At 45.2% G+C, this 18070-nt stretch overlaps 1 protein-coding gene across 1 annotated transcript; it reads left to right on the top strand.

The window, feature by feature from the left end:
- The first annotated feature begins 14068 nt into the window (after positions 1-14068).
- On the top strand, positions 14069-15636 carry LOC143818506 (uncharacterized). Its single transcript, XM_077299792.1, has 3 exons — positions 14069-14952; positions 15031-15238; positions 15329-15636. The coding sequence occupies exons 1-3, from the start codon at positions 14713-14715 to the stop codon at positions 15478-15480; spliced, it is 600 nt and encodes a 199-aa protein (XP_077155907.1). The 5' UTR covers positions 14069-14712; the 3' UTR covers positions 15481-15636.
- Positions 15637-18070: the final 2434 nt, after the last annotated feature.

Here is an 18070-nt window from a genome sequence, read left to right as displayed (position 1 = left end):
TTGAGGTTTTCCCTTACATGCAGCTCTGTTAGCATATCATGTTCAACGCCTCTGTGCGCCTGGCAACTCCGAGAGCAGGTCCCAGTCCTGCTGCAGCAGTTCCCTAAATTGTTGCTTCTGGGCCGGCGGTAGTATGTCAGCAATCTTGGCCTCCTCGAGCCCGAGTCACGGTCCCGCTAAGGTTTGAGTGAGTTGACATGGTATACCTGTAAAGCTAAGTATACAGTTGTGAGCTGATATTAATAGCCTGGGATGCTCCATGGGTATTATCCCCTTCCCAGGCTATAAACATCTGCCCCCAGCCATCGGCTTTCCCTCTGCTGGTTAAGAAAATTACACGGGGTCTCACACCATTTTTTCTTTTAAATACCCTATATACTCGAGTATAAGCCAAGATTTTCAGCCTATTTTTTTAGGCTGAAAGTGCCCCTCTCGGCTTATACTCGAGTCATTGTCCCTTGGGGGGTCGGCGGGGGAGGGGGAGCGGAGGCTGTGACATACTCACCTTCTCCTGGCGTGGTCCCTGCATCTCTGGTCTCCGGGCGCTGACAGCTTCCTCCAGCGTTGAGCGGTCACATGGTACCACTCATTACAGTAATGAATATGGACCCGACTCCACTCTCATAGGGGTGGAGCCGCATATTCATTACTGTGATGAGCGGTAATGGTGATCGCTCAATGCTGGAAGAAGCTGTCGGCGCCCGGAGATGCAGGGACCGCGCCAGGAGCAGGTGAGAATAATGGGGAAGGGGACCGCTGCGCGATATTCACCTCTCCTTGTTCTGGGCACCGCTCCGTCTTCCACGTCCTCTGCAGTGACGCTCAGGTCAGAGGGCGCGATGACGTGGTTAGTGTGCGTGCCGCCCTCTGCCTGAACGTTAGTGTAGAGGACGCGGAAGACACAGAGACGCCGGAACGCAAACAGGTGAATATTGCAAGTGCTGGGGGCCTGAGCGGCGAGAGGTGAGTATGTGATTATTTTTTTAATCGCAGCAACAGCAAATGGGGCAAATATCTATGGAGCATCTTATGGAGCCATATTCAACGTTTGTTGTCATGATCTCAATGGCAAGAGAACATAGCATCAGCATATACAGGAACTAGCTCTTGGAAGATGGGAACTGAGCTGACCATGAACTAAACCTACCGCACAACTAGCAGTGGCCGGGTAGCATGCCTACGTTGATTCTAGATGCCCAGCACCAGCCGGAGGACTAAATAAAGCTAGCAGAGGAAAATATTAGTCCTAGCTCACCTCTAGAGAAATACCCCGAAAGGAGACAGAGGCCCCCCACATGTATTGGCGGTGAGTTAAGATGAAACAACAAACGTAGTATGAAAATAGGTTTAGCAAATTTGAGGTCCACTTACTACATAGCAGAAGACAGAAAGGACACTTTCATGGTCAGCTGAAAACTCTATCAAAACACCATCCAGAAATTACTTTAAAACTCTGGCATTAACTCATAACACCAGAGTGGCAATTCCTGTTCGCAAGAGCTTTCCAGACACAGTAACGAAACTACAGCTGTGAACTGGAACAAAAATGCAAAAACAAACATGGACAAGAGTCCAACTTATCTAGTAGTTGTCTAGGAGCAGGAACAAGCACAGAGAGGCTTCTGATAACATTGTTGACCGGCAAGCAACTAACAGAGCAGCAAGGTTATATAGCGACTCCCACATCTTGATGGGAACAGGTGAACAGAGAAGATGAGGACACCAGTACAATTCCACCAGTAGCCACCGGGGGAGCCCAGAATCCAAATTCACAACAGCACCCCCCCCTCAAGGAGGGGGCACCGAACCCTCACCAGAACCACCAGGGCGATCAGGATGGGCCCTATGAAAGGCACGAACCAGATCAGAGGCATGAACATCAGATGCATTCACCCAAGAATTATCCTCCTGGCCGTATCCCTTCCACTTGACCAGATACTGGAGTCTCCGTCTGGAAACACGAGAGTCTAAGATTTTCTCCACAACGTACTCCAACTCACCCTCAACCAACACCGGAGCAGGAGGCTCAACGGAAGGCACAACCGGTACCTCATACCTGCGCAATAATGACCGATGAAAAACGTTATGAATAGAAAAGGATACAGGGAGGTCCAAACGGAAGGAAACAGGGTTAAGAATCTCCAATATCTTATACGGGCCGATGAACCGAGGCTTAAACTTAGGAGAAGAGACCCTCATAGGGACAAAACGAGAAGACAACCACACCAAATCCCCAACACAAAGCCGAGGACCAACACGACGGTGGCGGTTGGCAAAAAGCTGAGTCTTCTCCTGGGACAACCTCAAATTGTCCACCACCTGCCCCCAGATCTGATGCAATCTCTCCACCACAGCATCCACTCCAGGACAATCCGAAGATTCCACCTGACCAGAGGAAAATCGAGGATGAAACCCCGAATTACAGAAAAACGGGGACACCAAAGTGGCAGAGCTGGCCCGATTATTGAGAGCGAACTCCGCCAATGGCAAAAAAGCAACCCAATCATCCTGGTCAGCAGACACAAAACACCTCAGATATGTCTCCAGGGTCTGATTAATCCGCTCGGTCTGGCCATTCGTCTGAGGATGGAAAGCGGACGAAAAAGACAAATCTATGCCCATCCTAGCACAGAATGCCCGCCAAAATCTAGACACGAATTGGGTCCCTCTGTCAGAAACGATATTCTCAGGAATACCATGCAAACGAACAACATTTTGAAAAAACAGAGGAACCAACTCGGAAGAAGAAGGCAACTTAGGCAAGGGAACCAGATGGACCATCTTAGAGAAACGGTCACACACCACCCAGATGACAGACATCTTCTGTGAAACAGGCAGATCTGAAATAAAATCCATCGAGATGTGCGTCCAAGGCCTCTTAGGAATAGGCAAGGGCAACAATAATCCACTAGCCCGAGAACAACAAGGCTTGGCCCGAGCACAAACGTCACAAGACTGCACAAAGCCTCGCACATCTCGTGACAGGGAAGGCCACCAGAAGGACCTTGCCACCAAATCCCTGGTACCAAAAATGCCAGGATGACCTGCCAACGCAGAAGAATGAACCTCAGAGATGACTCTACTGGTCCAATCATCAGGAACAAACAGTTTATCAGGTGGGCAACGATCAGGTCTATCCGCCTGAAACTCCTGCAAGGCCCGCCGCAGGTCTGGAGAAACGGCTGACAATACCACTCCATCCTTAAGGATACCTGTGGGCTCAGAGTTACCAGGCGAGTCAGGCTCAAAACTCCTAGAAAGGGCATCCGCCTTAACATTCTTAGAACCCGGTAGGTATGACACCACAAAATTAAACCGAGAGAAAAATAATGACCAGCGCGCCTGTCTAGGATTCAGGCGCCTGGCGGTCTCAAGATAAATCAAATTTTTGTGGTCAGTCAATACCAACACCTGATGTCTGGCCCCCTCAAGCCAATGGCGCCACTCCTCAAAAGCCCACTTCATGGCCAAAAGCTCCCGATTCCCAACATCATAATTCCGCTCAGCGGGCGAAAATTTACGGGAAAAGAAGGCACAAGGCCTCATCACGGAGCAGTCAGAACTTTTCTGCGACAACACTGCCCCAGCTCCGATCTCAGAAGCGTTGACCTCAACCTGAAAAGGTAGAGCAACATCAGGCTGACGCAACACAGGGGCAGAGGAAAAACGGCGCTTAAGCTCCCGAAAGGCCTCCACAGCATCAGGGGACCAATCAGCAACATCAGCACCCTTCTTAGTCAAATCGGTCAATGGCTTAGCAATATCCGAAAAACCAGCAATAAATCGACGATAAAAGTTAGCAAAGCCCAAAAATTTCTGAAGACTCTTAAGAGAAAAGGGCTGCGTCCAATCACAAATAGCTTGAACCTTGACAGGATCCATTTCAATGGAAGAGGGGGAAAAAATATATCCCAAAAAGGAAATCCTCTGTACCCCAAAAACACACTTAGAACCCTTCACACACAAAGAATTAGACCGCAAAACCTGAAAAACCCTCCTGACTTGCTGGACATGAGAGTCCCAGTCATCCGAAAAAATCAGAATATCATCCAGATACACAATCATAAATTTATCCAAATAATCGCGAAAAATATCATGCATAAAGGACTGGAAAACTGACGGAGCATTTGAAAGACCAAAAGGCATCACTAAATACTCAAAGTGGCCCTCGGGCGTATTAAATGCGGTCTTCCACTCATCCCCCTGCCTGATTCGCACCAAATTATACGCCCCACGAAGGTCAATCTTAGAGAACCACTTGGCCCCCTTTATGCGAGCAAACAAATCAGTCAGCAACGGCAATGGGTATTGATATTTAACAGTGATTTTATTCAAAAGCCGATAATCAATACATGGTCTCAAAGAGCCGTCTTTTTTTGACACAAAGAAAAAACCGGCTCCTAAGGGAGATGACGATGGACGAATATGTCCCTTTTCCAAGGACTCCTTTATATATTCTCGCATAGCAGCATGTTCAGGCACAGACAGATTAAATAAACGACCCTTTGGGTATTTACTACCTGGGATTAAATCTATGGCACAATCGCACTCTCGGTGCGGAGGTAACGAACCAAGCTTGGATTCTTCAAAGACGTCACGATAGTCAGACAGGAACTCAGGAATTTCAGAGGGAATAGATGATGAAATGGAAACCACAGGTACATCCCCATGAGCCCCCTTACATCCCCAGCTCAACACCGACATAGCTCTCCAGTCGAGGACTGGGTTGTGAGATTGCAGCCAAGGCAATCCTAGCACCAAATCATCATGTAGATTATACAGCACCAGAAAGCGAATAATCTCCTGGTGATCCGGATTAATACGCATAGTTACTTGTGTCCAGTATTGTGGTTTATTATTAGCCAATGGGGTGGAGTCAATCCCCTTCAGAGGAATAGGAGTCTCCAAAGGCTCCAAATCATACCCACAGCGTTTGGCAAAGGACCAATCCATAAGACTCAAAGCGGCGCCAGAGTCGACATAGGCGTCCGTGGTAATAGATGACAAGGAGCAAATCAGGGTCACAGATAGAATAAACTTAGACGGTAAGGTGCAAATGGAAACAGATTTACCAAGCTTTTTAGTGCGCTTAGAGCATGCTGATATAACATGAGTAGAATCACCACAATAGAAACACAACCCATTTTTCCGTCTAAAATTCTGCCGCTCGCTTCGGGACAGAATTCTATCACACTGCATACTCTCTGGCGACTTCTCAGTGGACACCGCCAGATGGTGCACTGGTTTGCGCTCCCGCAAACGCCTATCGATCTGAATAGCCATTGTCATGGACTCATTCAGACCCGCAGGCACAGGGAACCCCACCATAACATCCTTAATGGCATCAGAGAGACCCTCTCTGAAAGTCGCCGCCAGGGCGCACTCATTCCACTGAGTAAGCACAGACCATTTACGGAATCTTTGGCAGTGAATTTCCGCTTCATCTTGCCCCTGAGATAGGGACATCAAAGTTTTTTCTGCCTGAAGCTCCAAATGAGGTTCGTCATAAAGTAACCCCAAGGCCAGAAAAAACGCATCCACATTGAGCAACGCAGGATCCCCTGGTGCCAATGCAAAAGCCCAATCTTGAGGGTCGCCCCGGAGCAAGGAAATCACAATCCTAACCTGCTGTGCAGGGTCTCCGGCAGAGCGAGATTTCAGGGACAAAAATAATTTGCAATTATTTCGAAAATTCTGAAACCCGGATCTATTCCCCGAGAAAAATTCCGGCAAGGGAATTCTCGGCTCAGATACAGGTGCATGACAAACAAAATCCTGCAAATTTTGTACTTTCGTGGCGATATTATTCAAACCTGCAGTTACACTCTGAAGATCCATTACAAACAGGTGGACACAGAGCCATTCAAAGATTTAGAAGGAGAGAAAGAAAAAAAAAAGGCTGCAGCATAGACAGACTGGCAAGAGGTCCAATTAAGAGCACACTCAAGAGGAAAAAAAAAAAAAAAAAAAAAAAAAATCTCAGCAGACTTCTTATTTCTCTCCTTTCTCAGCCAAGGATTTTAACCCTTTAGTGGGCCGGTCAAACTGTCATGATCTCAATGGCAAGAGAACATAGCATCAGCATATACAGGAACTAGCTCTTGGAAGATGGGAACTGAGCTGACCATGAACTAAACCTACCGCACAACTAGCAGTGGCCGGGTAGCATGCCTACGTTGATTCTAGATGCCCAGCACCAGCCGGAGGACTAAATAAAGCTAGCAGAGGAAAATATTAGTCCTAGCTCACCTCTAGAGAAATACCCCGAAAGGAGACAGAGGCCCCCCACATGTATTGGCGGTGAGTTAAGATGAAACAACAAACGTAGTATGAAAATAGGTTTAGCAAATTTGAGGTCCACTTACTACATAGCAGAAGACAGAAAGGACACTTTCATGGTCAGCTGAAAACTCTATCAAAACACCATCCAGAAATTACTTTAAAACTCTGGCATTAACTCATAACACCAGAGTGGCAATTCCTGTTCGCAAGAGCTTTCCAGACACAGTAACGAAACTACAGCTGTGAACTGGAACAAAAATGCAAAAACAAACATGGACAAGAGTCCAACTTATCTAGTAGTTGTCTAGGAGCAGGAACAAGCACAGAGAGGCTTCTGATAACATTGTTGACCGGCAAGCAACTAACAGAGCAGCAAGGTTATATAGCGACTCCCACATCTTGATGGGAACAGGTGAACAGAGAAGATGAGGACACCAGTACAATTCCACCAGTAGCCACCGGGGGAGCCCAGAATCCAAATTCACAACAGTTTGTACAGCATTATATGGGGGCAAATATCTCTATGGAGCATCTTATGGGGGCATATTCAACGTTTGTGCAGCATTATATGGGGCAAATATCTTTATGGAGCATCTTATGGGGCCATAATCAATGTTTGTGCAGCATTATATGGGGCAAATATCTCTATGGAGCAGCTAAATGGGGCCATAATCAACGTTTATGCAGCATTATATGGGGCAAATATCTTTATGGAGCATCATATGGGGCCATATTCAACGTTTGTGCAGCATTACATGGGGGCAGATATCTCTATGGAGCATCTTATGGGGCCATAATCAATGTTTGTGCAGCATTATATGGGGCAAATATCTATATGGAGCAGCTAAATGGGGCCATAATCAATGTTTATGCAGCATTATATGGGGCAAATATCTCTATGGAGCATCTTAACCCCTTCGCGCCAGCCGCCGTAGGCGCTGCCGGCACTGCATTAGTGCCAGCCGCAGTACTAGTACGGCGGCTCGATCACCGCAGTCTCGCACTGAGCAGGTGTCAGCTGTATATGACAGCTGACACCCCGCAGCAATGCCCACGATCGGCGCTATCGCCGATCGCGGGCATTTAACCCCTCTGATGCCGCTGTCAATAGTGACAGCGGCATAGAGGTGGATCGCGCAGGGACGGGGGCTCCCTGCACTCTCTCACCGGAGCAACGCGATGAGATCGCGCTGCTCCGGTGACCTGGAAGGAGTCCCCGGATCCAAGATGGCCGCGGGACTCCTTCCGGGTCATTTACTGACCTGGCTTGCCGGCGCCTACTGAGAGTTCCTAATAGCAGGCGCCGGCAAGCCTGTGGAACGTGCCTGTCAGATCGTTGCTATGCACACTGTCAGATCAACGATCTGATCTAAAACAGTGATGTCCCACCCTGGGGCAATGGTAAAAAGTAAAAAAAAAAAAAATACAATGTATAAAAATGAAATAAAAAAATCCCCAAGTAAATAAAAAAAAAAACAATAAAAGTACACATATTTGGTATCGCCGCGTCCGTAACGACCCGCTCTATAAAACTATCCCACTAGTTAACCCCTTGAGTGAACACCGCAAAAAAAAAAAAAAACAAGGCAAAAAACAACGCTTTATTATCATACAGGCGAACAAAAAGTGGAATAACACGCGATCAAAAAGACGGATATAAATAACTATGGTACCGTTGAAAACGTCATCTTGTCCCGCAAAAAAAAAGCCGCCATACAGCATCATCAACAGAAAAATAAAAAAGTTATAGCTCTCAGAATAAAGTGATGCAAAAACAATTATTTTTTTTATATAAAATAGTTTTTATTGTGTAAAAGCGCCAAAACATAAAAAAATTACATAAATGAGGTATCGCTGTAATCGTACTGACCTGAAGAATAAAGCTACTTTATCAATTTTACCACACGTGGAATGGTATAAACGCCCCCCTAAAAGAATTTCAGGAATTGCTGGTTTTTGTTCATTCCGCCTCCCAAAAATCGGAATAAAAAGCGATCAAAAAATGTCATGTGCCCGAAAATGGTACCAATAAAAATGTCAACTCGTCCCGCAAAAAACAAGATCTCACATGACTCTGTGGGCCAAAATATGGATAAATTATAGCTCTCAAAATGTGGTGATGCAAAAACTATTTTTTGTAATAAAAAGCGTCTTTTAGTGTGTGACGGCTGCCAACCATAAAAATCCGCCAAAAAAATGCTATAAAAGTAAATCAAACCCCCCTTCATCACCCCCTTAGTTAGGGAAAAATAATAAAATTTTAAAATATGTATTTCCATTTTCCCATTAGGGTTAGGGTTAGGGCTACGGTTAGGGTTAGGGCTAGGGTTAGGGCTGGGGTTAAGGTTGGGGTTAGGATTTCAGTTAGAATTGGGAGTTTCCACTGTTTAGGCACATCAGGGGCTCTCCAAACGCGACATGGCGTCCGATCTCAATTCCAGCCAATTCTGCTTTGAAAAACTAAAACAGTGCTCCTTCCCTTCCGAGTTCTCCTGTGCGCCCAAACAGTGGTCCCCCCCCATATATGGGGTATCAGCGTACTCAGGACAAATTGGACAATAACTTTTGTGGTCCAATTTCTCCTGTTACCCTTGGGAAAAAAAAAATTGCGGGCTGAAACATCATTTTGTGGAAAGAAAAAATGATTTTTTTAATTTTCACAGCGCTACATTCTAAACTTTAGTGAAACAATTGGGGGTTCAAAGTGCTCGCCACACATCTAGATTAGTTCCTTAGATGGTCTACTTTCCAAAATGGTGTCACTTGTGGGGGTTTCCACTGTTTAGGCACGTCAGGGGCTCTCCAATCGAGCCATGGGTTCCGATCTCAATTCCAGCAAATCTTGCATTGAAAAGTCAAATGGCGCTCCTTCCCTTCCGAGCTCTGCCATGTGCCCAATCAATGGTTTACCCCCACATATGGGGTATCGGCGTACTCAGGACAAATTGTAAAACAACTTTTGTGGTCCAATTTCTCCTGTTACCCTTGGTAAAATAAAACAAATTGGATCTGAATTAAAAATTTTGTGAAAAAAAAGTTAAATGTTCAATTTTTTTTAAACATTCCAAAAATTCCTGTGAAGCACCTGAGGGGTTAATAAACTTTTTGAATGTGGTTTTGAGTACCTTGAGGGGTGCAGTTTTTACAATGGTGTCACTTTTGGGCACTTTCTGTCATATAGACCCCTCAAAGTCACTTCAAGTGTGAGGTGGTCCGTAAAAAAAATGGTTTTGCAAATTTTGTTGCAAAAATGAGATATCGCTGGTCAACTTTTAACCCTTATAACTCCCTAACAAAAAAAATTATGTTTCCAAAATTGTGCTGATGTAAAGCAGACATGTGGGAAATGTTGTTTATTACCTATATTATGTGATATAACTCTCTAATTTAAGGGCATAAAAACTAAAAGTTTGAAAATTGCTAAATTTTCATAATTTTCGACAAATTTTGTTTTTTTTCACAAATAAATGCAAGTCATATCGAAGAAGTTTTACCACTATCATGAAGTACAATATGTCACGAGAAAACAATCTCAGAATCACCAGGATCCGTTGAAGCGTTTCAGAGTTATGACCTCATAAAGTGACAGTGGTCAGAATTGTAAAAATTGGCCCGGTCACTTAGGTGAAAACAGGCTTCGGGGTGAAGGGGTTAATGGGGCCATAATCAACGTTTGTGCAGCATTATATGGGGCAAATATCTCTGGAGCATCTCATGGGGCCATATTCAAAGTTTGTGCAGCATTATATGGGGCAAATATCTCTATGGAGCATCTTATGGGGCCATTATCAATGTTTGTGCAGCATTATATGGGGCAAATATCTCTATGGAGCATCTTATGGGGCCATTATCAATGTTTGTGCAGCATTATATGGGGCAAATATCTCTATGGAGCATCTTATGGGGCCATTATCAATGTTTGTGCAGCATTATATGGGGGCAAATATCTCTATGGAGCATCTTATGGGGCCATTATCAATGTTTGTGCAGCATTATATGGGGGCAAATATCTCTATGGAGCATCTTATGGGGCCATTATCAATGTTTGTGCAGCATTATATGGGGGCAAATATCTCTATGGAGCATCTTATGGGGCCATAATCAATGTTTGTGCAGCATTATATGGGGGCAAATATCTCTATGGAGCATCTTATGGGGCCATAATCAATGTTTGTGCAGCATTATATGGGGGCAAATATCTCTATGGAGCATCTTATGGGGCCATTATTAACCTTTGTGCAGCATTGTATGGAGCATATTTTAATATGGAGCATCTTATGGGGCCCATCATGAACTGTATGGAGCATTATATGGGGCTCCTGATTCAATATGGATGTTCAAAAACACTTAACCTATTGATATCTCAATTAATTTTACTTTTATTGGTAGCTATTTTTATTTTTGAAATTTACCAGTAGCTGCTGCATTTATACTCGAGTCATTATGTTTTTCCAGGTTTTTTGTGGCAAAATTAGGGGGGGTCGGCTTATACTCGGGTCGGCTTATACTCGGGTCGGCTTATACTCGGGTCGGCTTATACTCGGGTCGGCTTATACTCGGGTCGGCTTATACTCGAGTATATGCGGTAATCTTTAATAATTAAATGCATGTACAGTAAGATGCACACACGCTGTGATAATTGTATATGTCACTGACATCTCTAGTACCATTTTCTCAGGTACCAGAAATACTAGGACTAGTGATGAGCGAGCGCTAAAATGCTCGGGTGCTTGTTGCTCGGGTCGAGCAGATTGGAATGCTTGGATGCTCGACCTGAGCAACGAGCCCAATGTAAGTCTATAGGAAACCTGAGCTTTTTTGCCTTAACCCCCAGAGGTCTTTTTAGGGTATCAAAACATCGGAAATCTATGGGAACAGTTCTCAAATGACACGGGAACATAGTGGGGAAGACTCCTAGAAGCATTTCTGACCCCCAGGTCACTGCTGTGAACAATGTTGTCAGAGTCTTACGCCATTTTTACAGGCGCACATTAAAACATACAGAAATGAAACCAAAATGGATTTTCCTGGGAAATATGTTGAGGTACATCCTTTCCAGGGTAATGACTTGTATATAAGGCTACTTTCACACTAGCGTTTTTCTGCAGACGTCGAAATGCGTCGTTTTGTGGAAAAAAAACATCCTGCAAAATGTCTCGCAGGATGCGTTTTTTTCCCATAGACTTGTATTGGCGACGCATTGCGACAGATTGTCATACGTCGTGTACATCGTACGACATATGCGTCGAAAATTCGAAAAAACGTTGATTGTAACGTTTTTTGTCTCCGCCTAAAAAACGTGTCGCGACGCATCCTGCGGCATGCGTCGTTGGCTACAGTGGAAGCCTATGGACGCAGGATCCGTCAAGATACGTCGTACGACGCAATGCAGCGCTGCAATACGTTTTTTTACACTGAGCATGCTCAGAAGCAGGATTTTCTTGCCAATTGGCCAGACACCCCCAAATCTATATAAACCTGGCCTGGGCCTTCAACCCCACATATGCCAGCAAGAACCCTACATAGAAGAAGCCTGCCAGCAAGACCCCAGCCTGCCAGCAAGACCCCAGCCTGCCAGCAAGACCCCAGCCTGCCACAAAAGACCCCAGCCTGCCAGCAAGACTTCTGTCTGCCAGCAAGACCCCAGCCTGCCAGCTAGACCCCAGCCTGCCACAAAAGACCCCAGCCTGCCAGCAAGACTTCTGTCTGCCAGCTAGACCCCAGCCTGCCAGCTAGACCCCAGCCTGCCAGCAAGACCCCAGCCTGCCATCAAGACTCCAGCCTGCCACAAAAGACCCCAGCCTGCCATCAAGACCCCAGCCTGCCAGCTAGACCCCAGCCTGCCAGCAAGACCCCAGCCTGCCAGCTAGACCCCAGCCTGCCAGCAAGACCCCAGCCTGCCAGCAAGACTTCTGTCTGCCATCAAGACCCCAGCCTGCCAGCTAGACTCCTGCCACACCCAACCTCCAGCCACCATAGAGCCAGTGTGAGTATTGCCATTTTTGTGTGCGTCTGTGTGCATGTCTGTGTGTGCGTGTGCATTTGTGTCTGTATGATGTACTGACTACAGCAAGAGCTAAAAACCTGAATATAGCCAGAGGCCTGCCATCGTCCTGCAACAGCCAGTGTCCAGATCCACCCTGAGGCCTGCCACTGTGAAGACATCCAGCTCCAGCCGGAGGCCTGCCAGCATCCCAGATGGTGTGATTTGTGCCTTTTTTACGTGTGTATGTGTGCGTGTCTGTATGCGTCTTGTGTTTGGGTCCGCCTGTGTGCTTTTGTACATCTGTGTGTGTTTGCATAAAGCCTGTGTGCTTTTGTGTGGGTGCATCTGTGTATTTGCGTATGGCTGTGTGCTTTTGTATGTATGCCTTTACCTGCCTGCACCTTATGCCTGCGCCAATGTTATGCCTGTGTTATGCCTGCGCCTGTGTGCTTTTGTGCGTGTGCATGCACCTGTGTGCTTTCAGGCATGTTTGTGTGCGTCTTGGTGATTGCATGTGCATGCCTCCATGCCTTTTGGTTAATTCCCTTTTTCTGATGTATTTACCAAGTATAGTGGTCTGTGCAGCATGTGGTTTCAATGTGTGAGCGTGTGTATTGCGTGTGTTTTTTGTTTCTCTTTAAAATGTTTTTTTTTTTAAACTGTTTAAACCATTCCCAGTTGATGTACTTGTTTTTAAAATAAAGAGCATTTTAGCTCCTTTATTATGTTTAAAAAGAAAAAAAAAGGAAATAAAAAATAAATTAATAAAATGTTTAATAACAAATGTCCGTAGTATCATTTCAGAAAGGAAAATTAAAAAATGTTGCATGTACAAATGGTATGCAATACAGAGTTGGTTGAGTGTTGTGAATTCTGCTCTTGGGTTCCCTCCGGTGGTTGTTGGTGGTAGTGCAATTGCCTCTGGGTTGCAATCCTGGGCAGGTGTTTCTGCTGATTGCACCTCTGACTGGGCTATTTAGGTGTGCAGGATCCATTAGCCCTTGCCAGTTGTCCATTGTTCTTGGAGGTGTTACATCTCTGTCTGGTTCCTCCTGCTCTGCTGCCAATTCAGCTAAGAAAAGTTTCTGTTTTTGTCTCTGCAGCACACATGCTGTGTGCTTTATTATTCAGTGCAATTCATTGTGTTTATTTGTCCAGCTTAGACTGTGTTTAGATTTTTCAGTCATGTTGGATTCTCAGGAGATGCAGATATACATTCCATGTCTTTAGTTAGATGTGGTATTTTTGTATTATCTGCTGTGGATATTTTTAGGGTTTTAATACTGACCGCTTAGTATTCTGTCCTATCCTTTTCTATTTAGCTAGAGTGGCCTCTTTTGCTAAATCCTGTTTTCTGCCTGTGTGTGTCTTTACTCTTATATTCACAGTCAATATTTGTGGGGGGCTGCCTATCCTTTGGGGTTCTGCTCTGAGGCAAGATAGAATTCCCATTTCCATCTTTAGGGGTATTTAGTCCTCCGGCTGTGTCGAGGTGTCTAGGATGTGTTAGGTACACCCCACGGCTACTTCTAGTTGCGGTGTTAGTTTAGGGTTTGCGGTCAGTACAGGTACCACCTACTCCAGAGAAAGTCTCATGCGGCTCCAAGGTCACCGGATCATAACAGTTGAGGGTTTATTTTTTAATAAAGGTAATACTTTAAAGGTTTTTTTGGGGGAGGGGAATTTTTCAAGGGCTATCTGAAAATAAAATATGTGGCAAATATCTTTTAACATGGTGGGTTCACATTTCAATTTATTTATTTATTTTTTGTGCGTGGAAATGGTTAGGCGCACCGGGTGTGTTTGTTTTTGGGTTTGGGTGTTCGCCTGCATGAACATTGCTCACATCATTTTAGCAGGGTGGTTATCGTTAAACATTACCTAGTTCGGGGGGTGGTCTAACTATAAATTCATTATACCTACAGATCCACCAGGTACCAAAGCTATCCCACAGTGACCACCCAGACCCACCCAGACGTGCACACATCTGGAATTGTTTAAGTAAGTTTTGAAGACCCTAAATCTGCCAATTCAATGTGTATAGCAGATTGCAAGTGTCTTTTAACTTACAGAGCCACCAGGGACCACAGCCACCGACCCCACAGGGACCACCCAGAGACCACAGCCACCCAGACCCACCCAGACGTGCACACATCTGGAATTGTTTAAGTAAGTTTTGAAGACCCTAAATCTGCCAATTCAATGTGTATAGCAGATTGCAAGTGTCTTTTTACTTACAGAGCCACCAGGGACCACAGCCACAATGTCCTCTTCTGACAGCCCTACTCCAGAGCAACAGCGTGTATCGGTAAGTTAACAAAAAAATTAAAATGGTTTTGTTTTTATACTTTTCATTTTTGATAATCACTACATGCATTAATTATGTTTAAACAGGAAGCTGAATTAGATGAGGAGCTACCAGAAGGGGACGAGACGGTGGAGAGATGCAAGTAGCGGAGGGACCGAGTGTAAGTTGTGGCGAAACAGTTGCTTCACACATCACACTGCACCAAACACAAAACAGATCTTCATACATAACTGAACACATAAAACATATGCCTACATTAAAGATAATTATTTTCCTTTTTTTTCAGTCTCCTGCTGCTGCTGCACATTCTCAACACCGTGAAGGTTCTCCCAGCCGCTCCCAGAGTCGTCGTAATCGTCGCCGCGGTCGGCCATCGGTGAGTTGTAATATTTTATTTCTTCTCTTGGTAGTTTTTTGTTTCAGTGTACTAATTTTTTTTTCTTTATTTTCACAGTCCACACAGCGTGCTCCCGACGCAGATATGGATGACAGTATTGATGTGGACCGCCTCATTGAGGAGGTTCGTGAGCGGGAGCCGCTGTGGAACATGGCTGACCGCAGGCATGCTGATACCCATGTGACCCGTCGGCTCTGGGAGGAAGTATGCCAGAATGTATTGCCGAGGAGGGAGGACCTTCATCCACAGCAGCAGAGTACAGAATGTAAGTATTCACTTTTCAGTGATGTTTTGAGCTGAATGTAATGTATTGTAATTAACAATTTTTTTTTTCTTTTTATTCTTGTCTTCACAGGTGGAAAGGTTAGGAAGCGGTGGCGGTCACTGAGGGATCGCTTCAAGAGGGAGTTTAACCTGGAGATGCAGGCCCCGAGTGGCTCAGCAGGAAGGAGAAGGACTAAATACAAGTATGGCCCTGTCCTTCCTCAGGGAAACCATGCTGAGTAGAGCGTAAGTATTCTACAGCCCACTAATAACCATGTTAACCTGTCTAACTTTGTTTGGTTTCAGTCAGGGCTTTTTACTATCAATATATTAATTGTTTTTGTTTTTTCTTTCACAGCACCGTCTGCAGCCATCGGGCGCCTGCATCTACCTCGGCGCCCTCTGGAGCGATCTCTCACGAGTCCGCCACCGAGGGCCACGTCGGTAAACCCCACACCTCTGACCCCTCATCTGACCCCTCTGTCCCCTCCACTTCCGCCGCCCCAAGCACTGGAGCATCATTGCAGCCTTCCTAACTTGAATCTGATGCTCAACAGTTAGCGTTCCCTTTACCCCACCTCTCTGATCCTGCCACCTCTAGATCACCATTAGGTTCGTGGCGGCAGCGACAGAGGAGTCAGGAAAGGAGCTATGTTCCTGAGTTCTTACATCTGAATGCAGCCTTCCAAAGCTCTTTCAAAATTTTGGGAGAGCAAGTGACTGCTGGTTTCAGCATGGTGCAAGCACGCATCAGTGAAACCAGCCGTGAAACCAGCAGTCGCTTGGATAGGCTGCATTCAGATGTAAGTCAGTCTCCAGCCAACCTTTTTTTTCAATCCATGCTCAGGAGCATGGAAAAGCTTTCTTTTGAGCAGCAGATGCGGGTAATGAATAGCTGCCATGATGCTCTACTTAAGGCCCTGTCTGAACCCCAAACTACCCCCACACCTCCCCACACAGCCACTACAACATTTCCACCCCAGGCCCCATTTCCACACCAGGCCCCATCCCATTCCCAATTTCCACACCAGGCCCCATCCCATTCCCAATTTCCACACCAGGCCCCCCATTACCAAACCCAGTCCCAAAACTCAAGCCAGTCCCAATACCCAAGCCAGTCCCAATTCCCAACCCAGTCCCAATTCCCATCCCGGCCAACAAACCAAATGTCTTCCCCACTGTTTTCTTCCTTGCCCATCTTTCCTTCCCCATTAAGTATGCCACCTACCCCAACACCACCCCCCTCTGGTCAGCCTCCTGCTTTTACCCCCCCCCCCCCTTCCACTGCACCCCAACCCAGTAGTCTTTCCCCACCTATCGATGTGGTCCAACCTTCCAGCCCCTCCGCTAGTATCTCCACCCCACACTTTGAAGACCTGTAAAACTAATGTGTTGTTTTTAATGTTTAGAATTTTACAAAAAAAAAAGTTGGAAAGAACTGATTATTTTAAAAAAATATATATATTTTTTACAAAAAATATAATGTTTTTACAAAAAAAGAGAATTCAAATAAAATTCATTTTGATTTAAACTCTACTCTTTTTGTGTATGTGCCTTCATTTAGGTAATATGGTAACTAAAAAAAAGGTAAAAAATATATAAACACCACACGTTTAAAGGTATAACATATTGGGTTTATTACCAAGAAAACCACACTTTTGGAAACTGTTTTTTTTTTGGGGGGAAACACAATTTGTACAGAAACATAAATCCATGAAATAAACATGTCACACAATGTTGTCTTGCCATGGAACCCGCCCAACAGGTGACACAAAATACTCCACAAAATGGTCCCTCATCCTGGTAACAGAACCTGTGGAGCGAACAGAGCTGCTGCGGTAATCCTACAAGGTTGTCTCCAATCCTTCTTCATCAACGGAAACAGGCTCCTTGGAAAGTACAAAGTTATGGAGCACCACACAGGCCGTAACAACCTCGTCTACTGTGTGGGTTTGCAGTTTTATTGCAGTCAGCAGAACTCTCCACTTTGCCGTCAATATTCCATAAGCACACTCGACCACTCTTCTGGCTCGAGTAAGGCGGTAATTAAATACCGGTTTTGTTCTGTTTAAGTCTTGGCTACCATATGGTTTAAGTAGGTGCGGCGATAGCTGAAAAGCCTCATCACCTACACATACATATGGCATGGGTGGTCCACTTGTTCCCGGGAGTGGTCTGGCTGGTGGGAAATCATATGTATCTGCATACAAGCAACGGCCCATCGGAGAGTTTTTGAATACTTGTGAGTCATTGGACCGGCCATAGGCTCCTATGTCCACAGCCAGCAATTTTCAGTTGGCGTCTGCTATAGCCATGAGTACAATGGAGAACTATTTCTTGTAGTTGTAGTACTCAGAGCCTGTTCCTGCCGGTTTAGCAATCCTGATGTGTTTCCCATCGACGGCACCAACACAACTTGGGAAATGGCACAGTTCCTCAAACAGTTCTGCACTTGTCAGCCAGATGTCCATTGTTGGTTGGGGGATATACTCCTGCTGTAAATTATCCCAGATAGCCCGTCAGGTCTCTTTCACTATTCCGGAAATTGTAGAAATGCCAAGCCGGAATTGATAATGGAGTGAAGTCAGGGATTCACCCGTAGCAAGGAAGCTGTGAAAAAAAAAAAATATGTTAGAAAAAATTGCACAGACCAACAACATTTTTAAATTTTTTGTTTCATGGTAAAGTTTCAATAAATAGCACTGTGGAAATTTTTGTTCTGACGGGACGCACAATAAAAACTGCATGAAACACGTGTAAAACAGTGTAATGTCCACAAACAATAAAAAATAACATGCTGCAGAAAATGCAACGCAATGTTTCAGTACAGTAA

Source organism: Ranitomeya variabilis, chromosome 3 (assembly GCF_051348905.1).
Source record: "Ranitomeya variabilis isolate aRanVar5 chromosome 3, aRanVar5.hap1, whole genome shotgun sequence".
NCBI lineage: Eukaryota > Metazoa > Chordata > Amphibia > Anura > Dendrobatidae > Ranitomeya > Ranitomeya variabilis.
This window is presented reverse-complemented; position numbering and strand designations above follow the sequence as displayed.